General features: G+C 38.8%; 1 protein-coding gene across 1 annotated transcript in view; it reads left to right on the top strand.

Annotated features, from left to right (window-relative positions):
* LOC307138818 (tumor necrosis factor receptor superfamily member 11B-like) overlaps positions 1-19,689 on the top strand; it is a 118,845-nt gene extending 99,156 nt beyond the window's left edge. Inside the window, exons 5-6 of the mRNA XM_079837426.1 lie at positions 17,914-18,138; positions 18,459-19,689. Of these exons, the coding sequence (XP_079693552.1) occupies positions 17,914-18,138; positions 18,459-18,850 (617 nt within the window). The 3' untranslated portion in view covers positions 18,851-19,689. The remainder of the gene's footprint in view (positions 1-17,913; positions 18,139-18,458) is intronic.
* The last annotated feature ends 2,572 nt before the right edge of the window (positions 19,690-22,261 follow it).

Below are 22,261 nucleotides of genomic sequence, written 5' to 3'. Positions count from 1 at the left end.
TACAGCAGATTCTGCTGCGTTATTAATGAAATATGAGCTGGGAACAGCGCCACCCTCAGGTGACTGTACAGATCAGATCCCACTGGACACACTCCTGCATTACAGCAGATTCTGATGGTGTGTGTTATGGATCATATTTCCATAATAACACATCAGAATATGTTCAGCTGCCACCTCACATTCGTTCTGTTGTTTCTGCGCTAAAGCTTGCATTTCAAATCCTCTGAAGAGCGTTTGCTCAGAGATATTAATGCCGTTCAGATAATAAGACAATCATTCCATCATTAGCAGCTCAAACTACAGTTAAACACTCATTCATGCTCTCATGAACTCATCATGTGTCAATGAGCAGTTATCAATGAGCAGAAAGTCATAATTTCAACTTTTAAAGTCATAATTTCGATTTTTTTTGTATCTCATAATTATGACTTTTAAAGTCATAATTTCGATTTAGTAAATCATAATTTCGATTTTTAAAGTCATAATTTCGACTTGGTAAATCATAATATCAACTTTTTATGTCATAATTATGACTTAACTATGTCATAATTTTGAAAAAAAAAAAATTTAAGTGGCGGAAATGGGCTTCCATCCGGTTCAGTATGGAATAGAAATGGGCTTCCATACTCATGAACTCATCATGTGTCGGGTCACTTTTTCACTTTTAAAGTCATAATTTCGACTTGGTATGTCATAATCTCGACTTGGTATGTCATAATTTAGATTTAGTAAATCATAATTTCGACTTTTTATGTCATTATTGTGACTTTTAAAGTCATAATTTCGACTTAGTAAATCATAATTTCGACTTTTTATGTCATAATTATAATTTATGTCATAATTTTGACTTTTTATGCTCCAATTTTTTTTTTTTAAGTGGCGGAAATGGACTTCCATAGAACCGCATGGTGAAAAAAAAAAATTCCTTGTGGTGGGAGAAAAAAAAAAGAAAACTTATCTCGTTATTTCAACATAATAACTCGTTATTTCAAGATATAAAGTCGTTATTTCAAGATATTAAGTCGTTATTTCAACATAATAACTCGTTATTTCAAGATAATAACTCGTTATTTCAAGATATAAAGTCGTTATTTCAAGATATTAAGTCGTTATTTCAACATAATAACTCGTAATTTCAAGATATTAAGTCGTTATTTCAACATAACTCGTTATTTCAAGATATTAAGTCGTTATTTCAACATAATAACACGTTATTTCAACATAACTCGTTCTTTCAAGATATTAAGTCGTTATTTCAACATAATAACTCGTTATTTCAAGATATTAAGTCATTATTTCAACATAATAACTAGTTAGTTCAAGATATTAAGTCGTTATTTCAACATAATAACTCGTTATTTCAACATAATAAATCGTTATTTCAAGATATTAAGTCGTTATTTCAACATAATACGTTAAGCGTTGTTTTCATTCCAATATCCGCCACAAGAGGGCAGAATAAGACAGGGAATCAATTAACGCATTGTAGTTATACTGATACAGTTAAGCACTTTTACAAGTTGGTGCTCCAAAATCCATTGGTTATGCCAGGCATATGCATTCATTCCAGGCTAACTTTTATTGAGATTAAATTGATGTTGCCCCCATATAGCCTAGCTACTACCGTAAAAGGTTGTCATAAATAGGCTAACCTAGGGCGTTTATTCTGTGTAGTTTTCATAACACCGTTAACTATATTCCACTTGTCTAATAGGCCTATGTGCCATAATAGACAAGTAACGTAGGCCTATCCAGCAACTAGGACTATTAGCCTACTTGTAGCCAATTGTTCTTTCTGGTGAATGTGGATAGCTTATATTAGACTAATATTTACATTTACATTTTACATTTATGCATTTGGCAGACGCTTTTATCCAAAGCGACTTACATTGCATTCAAGATACACATTTTACATTTTGTCAGTTCTTGCTTTCCCTGGGAATCGAACCCATGACCTTGGCGTTGCTAGCGCCATGCATTACATGCATTACAGCAGATTCTGATGGTGTGTGTTATGGATCATATTTCCATAATAACACATCAGAATATGTTCAGCTGCCACCTCACATTCGTTCTGTTGTTTCTGCGCTAAAGCTTGCATTTCAAATCCTCTGAAGAGCGTTTGCTCAGAGATATTAATGCCGTTCAGATAATAAGACAATCATTCCATCATTAGCAGCTCAAACTACAGTTAAACACTCATTCATGCTCTCATGAACTCATCATGTGTCAATGAGCAGTTATCAATGAGCAGAAAGTCATAATTTCAACTTTTAAAGTCATAATTTCGATTTTTTTTGTATCTCATAATTATGACTTTTAAAGTCATAATTTCGATTTAGTAAATCATAATTTCGATTTTTAAAGTCATAATTTCGACTTGGTAAATCATAATATCAACTTTTTATGTCATAATTATGACTTAACTATGTCATAATTTTGAAAAAAAAAAAATTTAAGTGGCGGAAATGGGCTTCCATCCGGTTCAGTATGGAATAGAAATGGGCTTCCATACTCATGAACTCATCATGTGTCGGGTCACTTTTTCACTTTTAAAGTCATAATTTCGACTTGGTATGTCATAATTTCGACTTGGTATGTCATAATTTAGATTTAGTAAATCATAATTTCGACTTTTTATGTCATTATTGTGACTTTTAAAGTCATAATTTCGACTTAGTAAATCATAATTTCGACTTTTTATGTCATAATTATAATTTATGTCATAATTTTTACTTTTTATGCTCCAATTTTTTTTTTTAAGTGGCGGAAATGGGCTTCCATAGAACCGCATGGTGAAAAAAAAAAATTCCTTGTGGTGGGAGAAAAAAAAAAGAAAACTTATCTCGTTATTTCAACATAATAACTCGTTATTTCAAGATATAAAGTCGTTATTTCAAGATATTAAGTCGTTATTTCAACATAATAACTCGTAATTTCAAGATATTAAGTCGTTATTTCAACATAACTCGTTATTTCAAGATATTAAGTCGTTATTTCAACATAATAACACGTTATTTCAACATAACTCGTTCTTTCAAGATATTAAGTCGTTATTTCAACATAATAACTCGTTATTTCAAGATATTAAGTCATTATTTCAACATAATAACTAGTTAGTTCAAGATATTAAGTCGTTATTTCAACATAATAACTCGTTATTTCAACATAATAAATTGTTATTTCAAGATATTAAGTCGTTATTTCAACATAATACGTTAAGCGTTGTTTTCATTCCAATATCCGCCACAAGAGGGCAGAATAAGACAGGGAATCAATTAACGCATTGTAGTTATACTGATACAGTTAAGCACTTTTACAAGTTGGTGCTCCAAAATCCATTGGTTATGCCAGGCATATGCATTCATTCCAGGCTAACTTTTATTGAGATTAAATTGATGTTGCCCCCATATAGCCTAGCTACTACCGTAAAAGGTTGTCATAAATAGGCTAACCTAGGGCGTTTATTCTGTGTAGTTTTCATAACACCGTTAACTATATTCCACTTGTCTAATAGGCCTATGTGCCATAATAGACAAGTAACGTAGGCCTATCCAGCAACTAGGACTATTACTTGTAGCCAATTGTTCTTTCTGGTGAATGTGGATAGCTTATATTAGACTAATATTTACATTTACATTTTACATTTATGCATTTGGCAGACGCTTTTATCCAAAGCGACTTACATTGCATTCAAGATACACATTTTACATTTTGTCAGTTCTTGCTTTCCCTGGGAATCGAACCCATGACCTTGGCGTTGCTAGCGCCATGCTCTACTGTTTGAGCTACAGGAAAGCCATAATAGCTAGCCTAATGCAATTTTCAGACACGGTGCAACAATAAAACGAGAAAAACACAAACAGGAAGCCTCAGGTTCCCGTGAGTTCCTCTATAATGCGACTTGCTTGTAACAATTAACGCGTCGATTCAACGCGGACCGCAAGCTATCGAAAGCCAACAGGGCCAAAAACACATGAATTTTAACACGTATTTAACACGTATTTTACGTGTATTTCACGCGTATTTAACACGTGAAATACGCGTAAAATACACGTAAAATACGCGTTAAAATTCAGTTTGAACGGGTCAGTGTCATTGGCTGCTGAAGACTTGGGTCTAACCATTTCTGTGAGCTTAGAGGGGTGTCCCATTCATAGACTAGGCTACCACCACTTAACTAGCTTATTTATTTTGTCCTTTTTTTTGTTTCTTTGTTGGTATGGAAAATGTAGCCTATATAAAAATTAAAATTGCTATAATATATATAAAAATAAAAACCATGCCTTTTTGTGAATAAACACAGTGACATTCTAGCTTTAACATCAAAGCATTAACATTTGTGTGGGGAAATCAGTTAGAGATTGGACACTCATCAGACAAACAGTAGGTACACAGGATGTACACATATTATCCATTTAAATTATTTTTTTTAAAGACTTATAGGGTGCCAAACTTTAAACCTTGTTTAAAAATAAGCAGGTTTACATTTAAACCATCATTTTGAGCATGGATTTAATTTATATTTAAAATGGATTAACTTTAATCATGTTGCTCCATAACTTTAAACTCAGATTTAAAAATCTCAATTATGGATTCATTTAAAAGATTAAAAATGTGAGGAGGTTTAAATAAAATAAGTGCACCTATAATTAAACTATGCAGATGATTGAACGGAGATAGAAACAGTGTGTGTCGTCAGGTCTCATGGTGTTACTAATAAAAATGAAAAATAAAACAAATTGAGCCAGCTCAGGAGTAGCCTATATTTAGCATTTAACGGCAGCGTGGATGATGAGGTGAGCACCAGAAATGACCGCTCCACTCGATCAAACGGAATGGTCAGCGATCAAGCGACCAAGGCTGCGCTGTCAAGAGCGGAGATAGTCACTCCGCCAATCATGACAGTGGTTTATCATCATAAATTACGCTGCCATAATATAGGCTACTCCGTTAATTGATACTATAAATATGGTTCCAGTCTTATGAAATCCGCATGCGATGCCGCAATGTTTTCATTACAAGTTTATTTAGGCTACTTTATCGGCCAGGGGTGCGTTTCCCGTACAACGATGCAACTCGCTGGTTTAACTACCATAGTACGATGCATCTTTAAAGAAATCAACTAGCTAGTCACTACTGTTTCCCGAAACCATGGTACCTGTGTCGCAAAACCATGGTTTGAACCACATTGGTTGGAGCTGTCGTTATGACGTTCTTCTTCGATCTAATGGCGGACTGGTGCTGAGCACATATCGCCACCTGCTGTAAATTTGTTTTTTTTTCTCTTTTCGACTGCGCTTTCTTAGTGACGATGTGGAGTAATTACGTTAACAACTCAACATTCATTCTTTGCACAATGAAATATAAACATATATAAACACAATGTTGTCTTCTCTGATCCCAAAAATCTATAACTATTAATTTCACAATTTCATATTTATTAATTTCTTATTGAATATTGATAGATCAGCACAATTAAAATGAAAATAAATTATGGGTTTTACTGTTGATCAATGATCACTGTGATTGTTATACTATTGTGTACACCTGTTGCATATTTTGCTTAAGATCATCAGCTATTTAAGTCCCCTTGCCATACAGCTATGTGTTCATATGACCTATATGAAAATGACGCGAAAACCACCATTTTCAAAAAATTAAGTTACAGTTCTTTTGGAGGAGGTGGAGAATAAAAAAACAGCTATTTTCAAAGCTGAAAAATTGTGTAACAAATGCTGATAAAAAAAAAAATCCTGGGCAGAAATCACCCAAAAAATAAATGCTTCTGCCTATTCCTTTTCAGACTTTATGTTGATTTATGTCATCATTTGTTAAATGTTTAAATGTCAGAATAAAATAAATCTGAATCTGCCTACGTTTCCTTAGCGCTAAGCACTGCATGTGTTGCGTAGGCCTATGTGTAATGCTACAGTACAGATACAATTTAATATTTAAGGGAAAACCCCTTTTTGTAAAATATTGTTATATGACAATTTGTCTTTGGGAATTTAACAAAGCCACTTGAACACTCGTTTCTTCGCACAAACGAAACCAAGACTGCGTCCCAACCAGCATAAATAATCCTTTCGGAGGGCACTTCGAAGGGAGAATAAATGCGATCGTCACGCTATTATATCGTTTGAAATAATTTGTAATGAAGAAAGCAAATTGTGTTAAACCTAGGCACCTCGACTTTAAGTCATCCAAATTACTTAAAGTAGATGGTGAAACCTTCGAAAGAAATAGGCTATAGGGTCGATAGCTCTAAATAGAACACATCCCAGCTGCTGCGAAATCAATGACGTCGACACGACAAACTAACAAGGAACTATAGCCTACTTCTAACCACAGGTCAAGAGCTGTCGTTCCAACCACATAAGTTTGCGATGCAGTTTGCGAACGTTCGTTGGAACGATGGTTTCGGGAAACACCAAATCGTTGAACTATGCTGATAACGACGGAACTTGCGACCATAGTTGGCCAACGATGCTTTCGGGAAACGCACCCCAGAGCTGTACCTATGTCAGTTAAAGAGTTGCTGGTGGTCAATAAATAAGGAAATTGAATATTAGTACAGTATTGTTGCTGTCAATGGAGAATCCATCATGGCGGCGAAAATTAATCGTAAAAGGAGGTTTTAATCGCAGGTTAAATTCTAATCCCCGATTTGTTAATATGGGTTTAAAATGAATTAAGTGGTGCAACACAACTCGATTTAAAATAAAGCCTAGATCAACAAATCCTAATCCTAGATTAGCTCTAAACTGAGTTTAATTTAATGCAATACTTTATAGGCTTTTTAGGCTTTGTAGGCTATTTAAGACTTACAGGACAGGTATAACTGGATTTGGCTTTCCTGAAAGGAGAAATATTGTACTGCTACCACAATTAAATACCCTATTTTTTCCATTTTCTTTTCTTACCCCCCCCCCCCCCAAATATTTAGATCAAACAAAACGAAAAACAAGAATTCAGCTTTTATTTTTCGTTTTTCGTTCAGAATTTTTTATTTTTTTTATTTTAAAATTTTATTTTTTTTATTAGTTCAATTACAAAGTACAAAACAGAAATAAGACATTGTGGTACAATTCAGAGTATGCAATAACAATTAAAATATAGAATATCATGAAACATGCAGTGATTTATTCATTTAACATAAAATAATCTAAACTTTTAAAAGTAGGTTCGTCAAGTATTCGTTGTATTTTGGTTAATGTTATGGTGTGCGCCAGAAGATGTTCAAGGGATGGATTTCCCGAAACCTTCTTAACACTACGTCGTTCAACTATGGCAGCGATACAGTGAATAGTTGTGCTAAATCAAAGACGCCGCCGTCCGCGGAGCCATTTCTATGTGCACTATTTCATCCGTGAAAACTTTAGTCCCCTGCCTACCATGTCCAAAGCTGCAAATCAAAATGAATTTCGCCTGCCACGACAGCAAATTCAGCAGCTTTTAGATCTTGTTGGTCCGACTTTGTCAAGACCAACTTGACGGAGCGCCCCGAAAATCAGCTGCCGCCACTCTTCTCTTTCTTTCTTTCTTCTCCGCTATAGTAGCTGTTGATTATGTTTCACGTGTTGCGCCTTTATTGAGTAGGTCATCCAGTAACAGAAATTAGTGATTTACACCAATAATGTGATGCGGGAAATCAACTCTGCTTGTGGAGTAAATGAAGGCTATGGCAAAATAGGTATATTATGATAATATAAATGGCATACGAGGTTGCAGGTTCACACAATCATTTCAAAATTTTATAAATGATCCACGGTGTTGAATTAAGTTTGCAATTTGGATTATATTTATAAGATCTCACGAGTCCTGATAAATGCAATTTCAACTTCTGAAGTGCTTCTATTATAATGAACACCGCTGTCTCACATAACGCAGTTAAACAGCCCCTGTGTAATCGATTTTTGAGCCATTGATAAACAAATTCAGCACCGCCGCCACGGACAGCACCTGCAAACGTCGCACTTAAGAAGGTATACCTTAAGCAACCTCCTAAGGTATAGTTCGGGGAACACGCCTAGAAATGGGATACCTTTAGTTAAGTTATACCTTTAGAGTCTTCGTAGCGCGCTAAGAGACAACGTTATCGGGAAATGCAGCCAAGGAGACCGAGACGCACGCAGCGCATGGGCTGGGAACGCCTCGGGGTTCCCCCGGAAGAGCTGGAGGAAGTGGCTAGAGAGAGGGAAGTCTGGGCGTCTCTGCTTAGACTGTTGCCCCCGCGACCCGGCCCCGGATAAGCGGAAGATGATGGATGGATGGATGGATGGAAGAACATAATATATATTTAAAATATATGTGCACACTGTTTATATATATATATATATTTATATGTCATTTATATATTCCATACATTTATCAAAAATATATTTTATATATTTCATTTTAAATGTAAAATATATAATAAGACTATATAAAAACATATATTAGGGACATATATGTAACATGTATGCAAGCAATATGCTATGCATATATGTGTAGTTTGTATATTGAACATATATACAAATAAATATATGTCATGTATATTGATAATTATATATGTGACATATATATATAAAATACTGTATTATACATACATAAAATATATGGGCTAGTTTTATATGTCAATATATGAAATTGTTCCATTTTCTAATAGGTTTATGGGCAGATATATATGTACATATATGTTTTCACTTTCTATGTGGATATATTTAATATATGTATATTTCATATATGTACATATATTACATTTCCGTATGGGATGCTATGGCTGTACAGAAGATATTTGACCTATTGAACATATTTTTTTATTGTTTTTTATTGTTTTAAATAATTTTTTTACATATTATGGCTGTACAGAAGTCCACATTTTACCTACTGAACATATTTTCGTCCCAACAGTCCTTAAACACTAACTTACTATACACATTCATTGACTTTCCTTCTGATTCCAATTGCAAGCCAAACGCCCCCCCCCCCCCTTTTTTTTTTTTTCATGTTATGGCTGCACAGAAATTCATATTCGACCTACTGAACATATTTTTGGCCTAAGAGACGTCAAACACTAACTTAATATATATACTCATTGACTTCCCTTCTATTCCCAAAAATATTTTAAAGTTTATATTTATATTAACTATATATTTTCAAAGACTCCTTATGTTAAATCAGCCATACCGTAGTCCACCTACTGACCTACTGAACATATTTCTGTCTGAATATTCATCAGTCCATAAGTAGTCCATAGTCCATATGTAAATTTTTGACCCTTTGTCAATGAGTATGTATAGTAAATTCATGATCGAGGCCAGAAATTTGTTCAGTTGGTCATATATATACTATAAATGGCTTGATGTAACGTAAGGAGTCAATGAGTATTTATAGTAATTTAATATTTGAGGACTCGTCGACCATAGGTCATAGTGTACTACGTTCCGGCTGATTTAACATGAGGAGTCAAAGGGAATTATAAGACATTTTATGTTTGAGGATTCGTCGGTGAGAAAGATGTTCAACAGGGCATAATTATCTGCTTCCCCGCATTAAGGAATACTCCTGGCAAGACAACTCATTCCGAGGTGCATTGAGGAGATAGACCTTTTGAATAGACAGATGTTTCCATGCACTTGCTAATGCAAAAGCACTTATCAGTTATTTTATGCACTGCAAGAGCACTAATCTCTTCAATGCAATGCAACAGCACTTGTCTCTTCAATGTACGAGTCTTGTATGCAATGCAATGCAAAATCACTTGTCTCTTCAATGTACGAGTCTTGTATGCAATGCAATGCAAAATCACTTGTCTCTTCAATGCACAAAAAGTTCTTATATCTAATGCAATGCAACAGCACTTATCTCTTCAAAGCACAACGAGTGTTGTATGTAGTGCAACGCAAAAGCACTAATCATTTCAATGCACACCAAGTTCTTGAATGCAAAGAAAGGCTAAATCACTTGTCTCTTCAATGCACAAAAAGTTCTTATATGCAATGCAACAAGCACTTATCTCTTCAAAGCACAACGAGTCTTGTATGTAGTGCAACGCAAAAGCACATCATTTCAATGCACTCTGTGTTTTTTAATGCGATGCAATGCAAAATCACTTGTCTCTTCAATGCACAAAAAGTTCTTATATGCAATGCAATGCAAAATCACTTGTCTCATCAATGCACAATGAGTTCTTGAATGCAATACAAAATCACTTGTCTCTTCAATGCACGAGTTCTTGAATGCAATGCAATGCAAAATCACATGTCTCTTCAATGCAAAAAAAGTCTTGTCTGCATTGCAATGCAAAAGCACTAATCTCGTCAATGCACAATGTGTTTTGTGTGCATTTGAATTCCAAAATCACTTGTCTCTTCAATGCACAAAAAGTTCTTATATGCAATGCAATGCAGAAGCACTAATCTCGTCAATGCACAGTGTTTTTTAATGCGATGCAATGCAAAATCACTTATCTCTTCAATGCAAAAAAAGTCTTGTCTGCATTGCAATGCAAAAGTACTAATCTCGTCAATTCACAAGTGTTTTTTAATGCGATGCAATGCAAAATCACTTGTCTCTTCAATGCACAAAAAGTTCTTATATGCAATGCAATGCAAAATCACTTGTCTCTTCAATGCACAATGAGTTAAGTATGCATTGCAATGCAAAAGCACTATTCTCTTAAATGCACACCGAGTTCTTGAATGCAATGCAAAATCACTTGTCTCTTCAATGCAAAAAAGTTCTTATATGCGATGCAAAAGCAGTAATCTCCTCAATGCACAAGTTTTTTTTAATGCAATGCAATGCAAAAGCACTAATCTGTTCAATACACACCGAGTCTTGTATGCATTGCAATGCAAAAGTACTAATCTCGTCAATGCACAAGTGTTTTTTAATGCGATGCAATGCAAAATCACTTGTCTCTTCAATGCACAAAAAGTTCTTATATGCAATGCAATGCAAAATCACTTGTCTCTTCAATGCAAAAAAAGTCTTGTATGCATTGCAATGCAAAAGCACTAATCTGGTCAAAGCACAAGTTTTTTTTATTGCGATGCAATGTAAAATCACTTGTCTCTTCAATGCACAATGTGCAAACCCACTATTCTCTTCAATGCACACCGAGTGTTTGAATGCAATGCAATACAAAATCACTTGTCTCTTCAATGCACAACGAGTTATTGAATGCAATGCAATGCAAAATCACTTGTCTCTTCAATGCACACCAAGTTCTTATGCAATGCAATGCAAAATCACTTGTCTCTTCAATGCACAAAAAGTTCTTATATGCAATGCAATGCAAAAGCACTAATCTGTTCAATGCACTCAGTATTTTTTAATGCGATGCACTGCAAAATCACTTGTCTCAGCAATGCACAATGTGTTTTGTATGAATTGCAATGCAAAATCACTTGTCTCTTCAATGCACACCGAGTCTTGTATACATTGCAATGCAGAAGTACTAATCTCGTCAATGCACAATCAGTTTTTTAATGCGATGCAATGCAAAATCACTTGTCTCTTCAATGCACAAAAAGTTCTTATGTGCAATGCAATGCAGAAGCACTAATCTCGTCAATGCACAAGTGTTTTTTAATGCGATGCAATGCAAAATCACTTATCTCTTCAATGCACAAAAAGTTATTGAATGCAATGCAATGGAAAATCACTTGTCTCTTCAATGCACAAAAAGTTCTTATATGCAATGCAATGCAAAAGCACTAATCTGTTCAATGCACTCGGTATTTTTTAATGCGATGCAATGCAAAATCACTTGTCTCTTCAATGCACAAAAAGTTCTTATATGCAATGCAATGCAAAATCACTTGTCTCATCAATGCACAATGTGTTTTGTATGAATTGCAATGCAAAATCACTTGTCTCTTCAATGCACACCGAGTCTTGTATACATTGCAACAGGGCCGGCCCGTGGCATAGGCGGAATAGGCAAATGCTAGGGGCGGCACTCATCCATAGGGGCGCCAAAATGTATTACTGATACTATTTTATTAATATTAATTTGAAATATTACCAAATAAAGCGCAAAAAACTTAACCAAGTCCCCCGCCTCTTCCCGGTCCGCCTCATCAATTTCCCCCGCCGAGCTACTTGAAGGGCGTCAGAAATATAACGCGCGATCAGTTTAATTTTGGGAATTTGTTGTGTCGCGTCGCCTCTCGCCGCATCTAATGTAGACAGGATTACTTTCATTTTTTTAGGGTGCTTGGCCGCTCGCTCCAGGTGTAGACCCAGAAACGAGATGATTAACAAGACACAGCTGGGACAAATTAACTAATGAGGGTAACCATAGGAAAAAACTAGTGGCTGGCAACTAAAACAAAGGAACACATGACAGAATCAAAACACAACTGAAAGACCTAACAACAAACAAACGTGTGACACATGCAGTGTGAAAAGAGCAGTGATCCGACGATTATCAGCATAATCAGACACACCCACTGTAGTTCTTTCGGTCTCTACTAACGAGCTGAGTTGAATCAGGTGTGATAAATGAGGGAGACACAAAATGGGCAGGGCTGGGGTGCCTCCAGGACAGTTTGAAAACCACTGATCTAGAGAGCAGTAGAAGATGTTCAGGACAAATTTAAAATGTAATATTATCTGAACTTCTGCACTATTATTCTCCTCCTCGCTCTCTCCGATCATCTGACTTAAAACTGCTTACTGTACCTCGTTTTCATCTTTCAACAATGGGTGGTAGATCATTCAGTGCAGTGGCTCTGAAACTCTGGAATTCTAGTGATGGGCAGACCGAGGCTTCGTGAAGCACTGAAGCAGTTGAAGCAAATGTGCCATATTGTTTCGAAGCTTCGAATCAATCTGACACCCGTCTCTACGGCGCCATCTAGTGGTCATTTCCATGTGTTGATCTGAAATACCTTGACAATGATCCATGTAAAAAAAAATGTTTTTAACATCTGTCTGACAACTACATGATCTTGGTTTTGTAACCTGTAGCCTTGTCATTGTAAAGAACTATATATATTTTGTTTGTTATACAAAATGAACATTAATAAAATAAATAATTTTATTTATTTTATTAATGTGCCACTACTTAACCCGTGCCACTACTGCTGAAACAGCCAGGATGCACAGTCTCAGCTCCTCAGCAGGTAACATAATGCGAGATTGCACGTGCAGCTCCTTATATATACGCAGGTGGGCGCGGAGTTCGCGATGCAAATTCCGCAGACCCATGGTATTTCCATACCATTGGCTAGTTTTATAAAGGTGATTGGGCTCTCTGGCGAGACCAGTCTCAGTCAGTCACTGACGTAATGTCTCCGTTCCCACCTTCAGGGAACAAGGGGTACATACTGTAACCTAGACGTTCTGTCATGAAACTCTAGATGATAGGTCCTTAACTCAATCTGCTACATTTTCGTCGTTCCTTGCTGACAGTTTCTGACATTTTCAGTGCCAGAGAGAACACCGGAGCACCAGCTCATTTGCATTTAAAGGGGGACACACAAAAACGTCTCGGTTATGTATGGTAACCCTCGTTCCCTGAAGGAGGGAACGGAGACATACGTCGGTTGTACAGACGAATTGGGATCACTTCAGAGAGCCCCTATCAGCTTCGAGATTTAGAGAACGGGCCAATGGGCCATTGGCGTGCGAGATTTGCATCTCGCGCTCCGCCCCGCGCCATGGGTATAAACAGGAAGCGAGAGCAACGAACTGGCGTTTTTCACTGCGGAGCCGAACTAGTGACTCGGCCATGCAGTGATGGTAAGGAACTGTGGCGACAGGACGTACGTCTCCGTTCCCTCCTTCAGGGAACGAGGGTTACCATACGTAACCGAGACGTTCCCTTTCAGTAAGTCACGTTTGATGTACGTCGGTTGTACCAACGAATTTGGATCCCTTTGGAAAACGCCACAGTTACTACCACTTCCAGCGCCCAGCGAGAGCCCCCCAGACCCCGTTCTGAAGCGAGCGGGGAAATTCACGCAGGGAGAGTCACACTGCTGTTCCGCAAGACCCACTCAGCAGACTATTGGATAACGCTGGGAAAGCGTGCCAGGAGGGACGCTGTGGAAGCCACATCATGCCCGGAGTTACCATGTGGAGAATACACGTATGGACTGGCCTTGGGCAGTACAACATTCGGAAGTCCCAGGGGTTGCCCCGGCCTGTTGCCTGTTGTCTGCCGAGAGAAAGACACAAGCTCGCCGTAGGGAGCTGTACCGTGGAGAATACACGTATGGGATCGCCGTAGGGGCCGCAACATACGGAACCCAGCCTGACACAAGTTCCACCAATGCATACAAGTGCCAGACCTGGCGTCGGACGCTCCGCCACATCCGACTGCCGCGGGTTGCGGAGGACTCAACAGGGTTTTCCATTTCCTGGGGAACTCGACTGGGTAAGGGAATGGCGCAGCAAGCCGACACTAGAATGGGCACTTCAGTGTTGCTGACTATGGGAAGCGAGCACACGAGAAGCAACCGGTTCTACACGTAGGCTATAAAACCTAGCGAACGTTTTGGTGTCGTCCAGCCCGCAGCTCTACAAATATTTGTCAGCGAGGCGCCACGAGCCAGCACCCAGGAAGAAGCTACACCCCTGGTGGAGTGGGCTCTAACCCCGAGCGGGCAGGGCACGTCTTGGGATTCATATGCCAAGACGATGGCATCCACTATCCAGTGGGCCATCCTCTGCTTGGAGACAGCCTTTCCCTTGGCCTACGTAACAGACGAAGAGCTGCTCTGAGGTCCTAAAGCTTTGCGTTCTGTCAACATAGATGCGCAGGGCGCGAACTGGACAGAGAAAAGCCAGGGCTGGGTCTGCCTCCTCCGAGGGCAGCGCTTGCAGGCTCACCATGTGGTCCCAAAAAGGAGTAGTGGGAACCTTGGGCACATATCCGGGCCGGGGTCTCAAGGTTACCTGAGAGTCGCCTGGGCCGAATTCCAGGCACGATTCGTCGACCGAAAATGCCTGCAGGTCCCCTATCCTCTTAACAGAGGCCAATGCAATCAGGAGTATTGTCTTTAGAGACAAGATTTTCAGCTCAGCTGACTGCAAAGGCTTGAAGGGCGCCCTCTGCTGTGCGTTTCTGGATGCGGTCGTTCCCTCTTGCCCGCTGACGGTCACAATTGTTGTCTCATGTGCCTGGGCATTCAGCACGCTGAGGCAGCTTTTGTGGATAGTTCATGTTCTCACTGCGGGAACATGACTATCTCGGTGCTTAGGTCGAGACTCGCCTACTTTCGGGAAGGTGGAGTCCCCCTCCCCATACCTCCATCTAGAACTATCTCCCAAGATAGACCTACTTCGACGGATGGCCGGGGTGACCTGAGGATCACGTTCAGGGCAAACCCGCTGAGCGTACCTCCACAGGCCCCTGAACCCTCACAAGCGCCGCAGCTGGTGGTGCTTTCGGAGGAAACGGTTGGCCCCTCCCATGGGCGGCCGGCGGTGACCTTCCGGGCGCCCACGGACGAGCAGATGTCGATCGCTGCATCGGAGGGGGAGTTCCAGTCCTCAGAGGATGAAGACTCGGCTGTACTGCCTCCCTCTGGGAGAGTGGCAACGGTCGAGTCGGACCCTGAGTTGACGGCTATGCTTTCCCGGGCCGCCGGAAAGGTCGGGCTTGTGTGGAACCCTCCACCACGTTCCGAACCTTCTAGGTTGGATGATTGGTTTCTGGGGGGGGGGTCGCGCTGGTTCTCAGTGTCCCGCCCCAGTACCATTCTTCCCGGAGGTGCATGAGGAGCTTACCAGGTCGTGGACGACACCTTTCAGTGCCAGAAACAGACCTGGTGGCTCCTCCCTCCTCACTACCCTTGACGGTGGGCAGGCCAAGGGTTACGAGAAAATCCCACCAGTTAAGCGGGCCGTCGCGATGCAACTGTGTCCGGCGACCGCCTCCAGCAGGACTTGGTTCCCAGAACTAGTGCTCCTCGCGACAGCACCTCCTTGGCCCATTCCTCTGAGGAAGGACCTCCTGACTCAGAGACGGGGCACCCTGTGGCACCCGCGTCCGGACCTCTGAAAACTCCATGTCTGGTCCCTGGACGGGACGGGGAGGTTCTAGGTGACTTACCACAGGCTGTGGTAGACACCATCACTTCCGCCAGAGCCCCCTCTACGAGACGGCTGTATGTGCTGAAGTGGAAGCGATACAAACCTATTGAGTGCTTCTGCCCTGACGGCAGTGCATTAAACCCTAATAATAACACAATGATACGGACCTATTGAGTACTTCTGCCCTGAGGGCAGCGTGTTAAACACTAATAATAACACAGTGATACGAACCTATTGAGTACTTCTGCCCTGACGGCAGTGCGTTAAACACTAATAATAACACAGCGTTACGGACCAATTGAGTACTTCTGCCCTGAGGGCAGCGTGTTAAACACTAATAATAACACAGTGATACGAACCTATTGAGTACTTCTGCCCTGAGGGCAGCACGTTAAACACTAATAATAACACAGCGATACAAACCTATTGAGTGCTTCTGCCCTGACGGCAGTGCGTTAAACACTAATAATAACACAGCGATACGGACTTATTGAGTACTTCTCCCCTGAGGGCAGCGCATTAAAAACACAAATAATAACACAGCGATACAAACCTATTGAGGGCTTCTGCCCTGAGGGCCGCGCGTTAAATACAAATTGTACAAACATAGGAAATCTTATTTGTCCTGATCAGCAGATTAATGTTTCTTAAAGTTTGTAAGATAGATATTTGATGAAGAAATCTAATTTTCAACTCGCAGGACGAAAAGAAATTATGGATAACTGAAATCAATTTGGGTAAAGGTTACTTTAACATGATTAAAGGTTCCGTTATAAGTTAATATTTTTGTGTACAACAAGCAAATCATATTCATAGACTCATGAATATTCACCCCATTTGAATTAATTATTCCCCGAAACTCATTGTTGCTACAGTATAGCAGGTATCTGATCTATTTTTAGTGGCATTCAGTATAAGGATTTGACTGTTCATAGATTAGGTCAGGTGTCTCATTCTCTCTTGCGCGGCTGCCTCGCTAGCATTGTCGGCATGAGGAGTTAACGCAGTTTGAGCCAGCGGCTCGCATTGATAAGCCTTTGGGTCTGTGTCTACAGACAATCCACCCTCCTCCACTTCAGATGAAGGTGGGGGAGAATGACCACTCTGCTGCAAAGCTACTGGCGTCATTCAAGTCATTCTCCATCTTTGCTATTCGCGAGTCAGACAGCTGTCAATCAATCCGTCACTGCGGGTCTCAGGTGCACGCCCTCCGCTCAGTCCCGCCCTCGGTTCATCCCCTCTGTCTCCGCTGGGCTCTGCCCACTTTTCCAGTATTAGGAAGGTGGTCATAATGGTATGCCCGATCAGTGTATGTCTATCTCATATGTCCTATCCCATCCTGTCTATGTTCATCCATATATATGCAGAGATATGCATGTCTACCAATGCAGCAGCTTATTTTCTTACACTCCGCAGCATGCATATATTGTCCTGTATTGTCCATTTCTCTGGCCTCCTGTTTTTTTGGGGGTAATTTCATGTATTTCATGCTATATGTGCAGCAGCATGTCTTGCATGCTCACAGCAGCATATTTGTGGATGTATCGGTAGTAGCAAGTCTCTGTACTTGTTCTGCAGCAGCAATAATCAACAGCAGCAGGATATAGCAGATCTATTCCACCATAAGACATGGGTAGAGTATAGTTTAAAGATATGAATAGTCAAAGCTGCTCTCACCATGGGGGAACATGTTATTTCTGTATTAAAACAAAAGAATCTATGAGCTAAAAGTGTACAGAGTTGCTGCAGTACTGATATGGTTTATTGACACTGGTATCTTTTTTGTTTTGTTTCTGCTAAACCTTGTGATTTATTTTGTGTGCTTATCAGGCTTCCATATCCATAACATTCCTGCTCCTCTCTTTTATCACCTTCCAGAAATCACACTATGTGAGGAAGCAATATTTCAGTTCCTTGCATCACCTTCTTTGGCGTCTATCCCTGTGGAGCGTCTTTCTGAGAGCCTTCCAGGACGCAAAGTTGACTGGAAGAGTGTTGAAAGGCTGAAGAAAAGCTGCAGTCCTCAGCAGCAGGCAGTACATCTGCTCCATCTTTGGAGAGAACAAAATAAGGACCAAGACAAACTTCTCAGCATCATCCAAGGTCATCATCTCAGTTTGGCTTAGATTCAACAGACATTAGGAGATTAAAAAAAAAAAAACAGCAACTGGATTTAGTGAATTTAGTGCCTATCAAACTTTGACCATTAGTGGTCCCCTGCCTCGTTAGCATGAATACAAGTGAGAAAGTACTAGCATTAACAATCCTAAAGGCTATTTTTGACTTACGTAGTGGTAATGTGGTTTACAGGTAATTGAAACCCATTAAAGGAGTAGTTAACTTTAAAATGAAAATTACCCCATTGATTTAGTTACCTATAGGTGTATATGTATAGGTGTATATGACTTTCTTCTTTCTCCTAGGTGTAAACCACTGTGAGAGGAAGGTATCTCGCTGTGCCAGTGTAAAAAACCTCACTCTGGAAGACCTGTTGCTCTTGATGGACAGTTTACCTGGTGAGAAAGTGAGCAACGAGGATGTACGGGCCCTGGTCCACTCCTGTCCCTCACAACGTTATATTCTACAGCTCCTCCACTTGTGGAAGATACAGAATATAGGTCAGGACCTGGCCAAGGCTTTATCTCACAGTCTTCGCAAACTACGTTCGAAAGGCGCCCGCCGTCCTCTTCTAAAAATTCTAAAGAGGATCAGTCGGATTATTAGCGTGTCATCCATACACCGTATGTATGAGAAGATGATTGTCAACATGATCCAGGACAACACATGTTTCAAAACTAAACTGTATAATGACTAACTATACTGTATTGAAGGACAATAGAAATCCAATTATTTAAATGAAAATAAGTTGTACATAGATTTGGACAGTTGTGGGCTAAAAGGGGACAGGGTTGGGTAACTGATTTGTTGTTAAGATGCTTTTTTTTCTTCTTGTCTCTTTCTTGTTTTTATATTGGACTGAAACTTTGAGTTTTATTCCAGAATAGGAAATATAGGCCAAGTGCTGGAGAAAAAACACCTTTAATTCAGAATATTGCTTGACTCGCTAGGTCTCTGAAACAGAATGAAACAGTTGAAATTGGTTATGAATGTATAATAAAATAGAGAGCAGTTATGTTTTATTTAACTGTAATTATGTATTGTCAGGTTTTGTTTTGTTTAGAATTAAAAACATATTATTTATCAATTTGTCAGAAAACTGGACTCTAAAAAATCATTATATAATTTGTTTTTAATTTATGGATTTTAAGTGTGACTATTTTGATATTGATGTTTACCAGCACATATTTTCATAATCATTGTGCTCTTATAAAAATAAGCATTTAAGCTCTTAAATTTTATATAAATGGCCATATAAACACTGTCTTTACTGATTTTGATGCATCTTTACAAGATCTACATGTACAGATAAAGGGTCAATTTAATTTATAACAATAGGAAATTAGCCTATTTACCTTTAAAATTCTCAACATTTTTTTTTTTATTATCAGATTTTGTTTATAATAATTTCTAATAAGATTAGTCGGCCCACACTAAATTTTAAAATGTTTCAGTGTAAAATGAACCCAATTGTTATTCAAGGGTTAACAAAAGTATCAGGTCTGCCAGCATGTAATAAAACACTTCTATTTACTGAGTTTTATATAAGTCCTTGTGTATTTCAGAGGCTGTTGTAGATCTTGCAGGGCTGGGTTGTGGAACAGGCAAGTGGGGCCAGTGACCCATCTCAGATTGTCATGGGCCTTGTGGATGCTGAAGACCTATACAGGGACCCTAATTACTATTTAATCATCTGTTGTTAGCCTACAGAAACTTCTAAATTGCCCGTCCTTTAATGTAGTATAAAATGTCTATCCCTAGGGGATATGGGGGCCTCCAGAGACAAGTGACCAGGGACCTTGCAAGACCATGCCCTAAGCCTGAAAACTTGTAATCATGAAGCTTGTAAACTCTTTAATACTTTTGTGCTGAATCCAGTAGTCAAGGAAGCTATTAAAGGGATAGTTCACCCAAAAATGAAAATCTCATGTCCCTCATGTCTCATGTCATTCCAAACTTGTAAGACATTTGTTCATCTTCGGAACACAAATTAAGATATTTTTGATGAAATCCGAGAGCTTTCAGGCTCCTCCATAGACAGCTGTTTTATTAACACTTTCAAGGCCCAGAAAGGTAGTAAAAACGTTGGTAAAATAGTCCATTGGACTCCAGTGGTTCAACCTTAATTTTATGAAGCGTTGAGAATACTTTTTGTGTGCAAAAACAAACAAAAATAACGACTTTATTCACTCTCGGATTTCATCAAAAATGTCTTAATTTGTGTAATTGAAGGTCTTACGGGTTTGGAATGACATGAGGGTAATTAATGACAGAATTTCATTTTTGGGTGAACTATCCCTTTAATGTAATCTTAATTATAATTTAAGCTCTCATCCTATGATGTAGTTATTTTTTGATGTCCTTTTCTCACTGCATAATACACGTCTTTTTACTATCAGTGTAAATTTACTTATTGTTTTTTCTATTAAATTACATTTTTGTATTAATCACTCTTTGTAATATATATTGTTTTATTAAGAATTCACACGTTGCTTCTGCTAATATGGTATTCATTGAAAATATGCAGATATCATACAGAAAAATATTCAAATATGGGAAGAAGCAGTTAGTGACCACTGGAAAAAGAGGAATCCCACAGACATCTCTATATAAACACCTGATCCAGTAGTGGAGGACATGACAGAATAATATTTCATAGGCTACATGAGAGAAAGAGCATGACATACAGTTTTAAATTGGTTGTTTCTGTTTTACAGGTTTTGTGTTTACTTTAGATCTTACATCATCTGTTACTTTCCAGATCCTTTGAAAAGCAAAAATAGGAAGTATTGTTGGGGGGAGTTCTGGAGATTAGATGACTGATGAGTTATGAATGAAAATTTTTTACATCAGATATTTACAATGGTCTTAAAGGGATAGTTCAGCCAAAAATGAAAATTCTGTCATCATTCACTCACCCTCAAGTTGTTCCAAACCTGTATGAGTTTCTTTGCTCTGCTGAACACAAAAAATGATATTTTGAAGAGTGTTTGTAACCAAGCAGATAGAGCAACCATTGACCACCATACACTGTAAAACCTAACAGTTGTATGTACTAAATAAAAATGAGTTCACTGCACTCAAACATTACTGAATGTTGTGTGGACACAATGACTGAAACAGAACTCAAAATGAATGAGTTATAGAACATTTCTAGTTCCCAGCATGATAATTGGATAATAATTGTATTGTTAAGTGATTAAATAAGTGATAATTGCGTATTGGTGATGACACCTGATGATAATGAGCAGAATCATTGAAGGAAATAGAAACACAAGAACTACAACTGACTACAGCTTTAGATGAAATCAACTGAAGATAAAATAAGACATTAAATCTCTGAAGATCTCAGTGGAGGAGGATTAAACAACTCCACAAACAGCATTACCAGCTTCACACATTACTAACCAGACTAACTTTATTTGTCATTTCTGTTATATTGAAAATAATAGTTTTGTTTGAATTCACCATGATGGTGTTCAGTGTTTGCTTTTGTTGGGATCTTGACCCTTGATATAACACAGGGCCGGCCCGTGGCATAGGCGGAATAGGCAAATGCTAGGGGCGGCACTCATCCATAGGGGCGCCAAAATGTATTACTGATACTATTTTATTAATATTAATTTGAAATATTACCAAATAAAGCGCAAAAAACTTAACCAAGTCCCCCGCCTCTTCCCGGTCCGCCTCATCAATCTCCCCCGCCGAGCTACTTGAAGGGCGTCAGAAATATAACGCGCGATCAGTTTAATGTTGGGAATTTGTTGTGTCGCGTCGCCTCTCGCCGCATCTAATGTAGACAGGATTACTTTCATTTTTTTAGGGTGCTTGGCCGCTCGCTCCAGGTGTAGACCCGGTGAAAGTTGCCTGATAATTTATGACGGATGGCTGAATTGTAGTGTCTTAAAAAACAGAAACCCTCTGATGCAGGCAAGATAAGGGAAACGCTGCAAAAATGCTCTTCTTATTTAGTATTTGTGTCTTGTTTCTAGTCTAAATATCTAAAAATTCTTAAACCAAGATGCATTTACTAGATAAGTAAAATAATATTTTTTCTTAAGTGAGTTTATGCTTAAAACAAGCTAAATTATCTGCCAATGGGGTGAGA

This window comes from Gobio gobio, assembly GCF_949357685.1.
Source record: "Gobio gobio genome assembly, chromosome: 15".
In the NCBI taxonomy this organism is placed as follows: Eukaryota; Metazoa; Chordata; class Actinopteri; order Cypriniformes; family Gobionidae; genus Gobio; species Gobio gobio.
The sequence above is the reverse complement of the archived record's forward strand: the minus strand, read 5'-3'. Positions and strand labels throughout refer to the sequence as shown.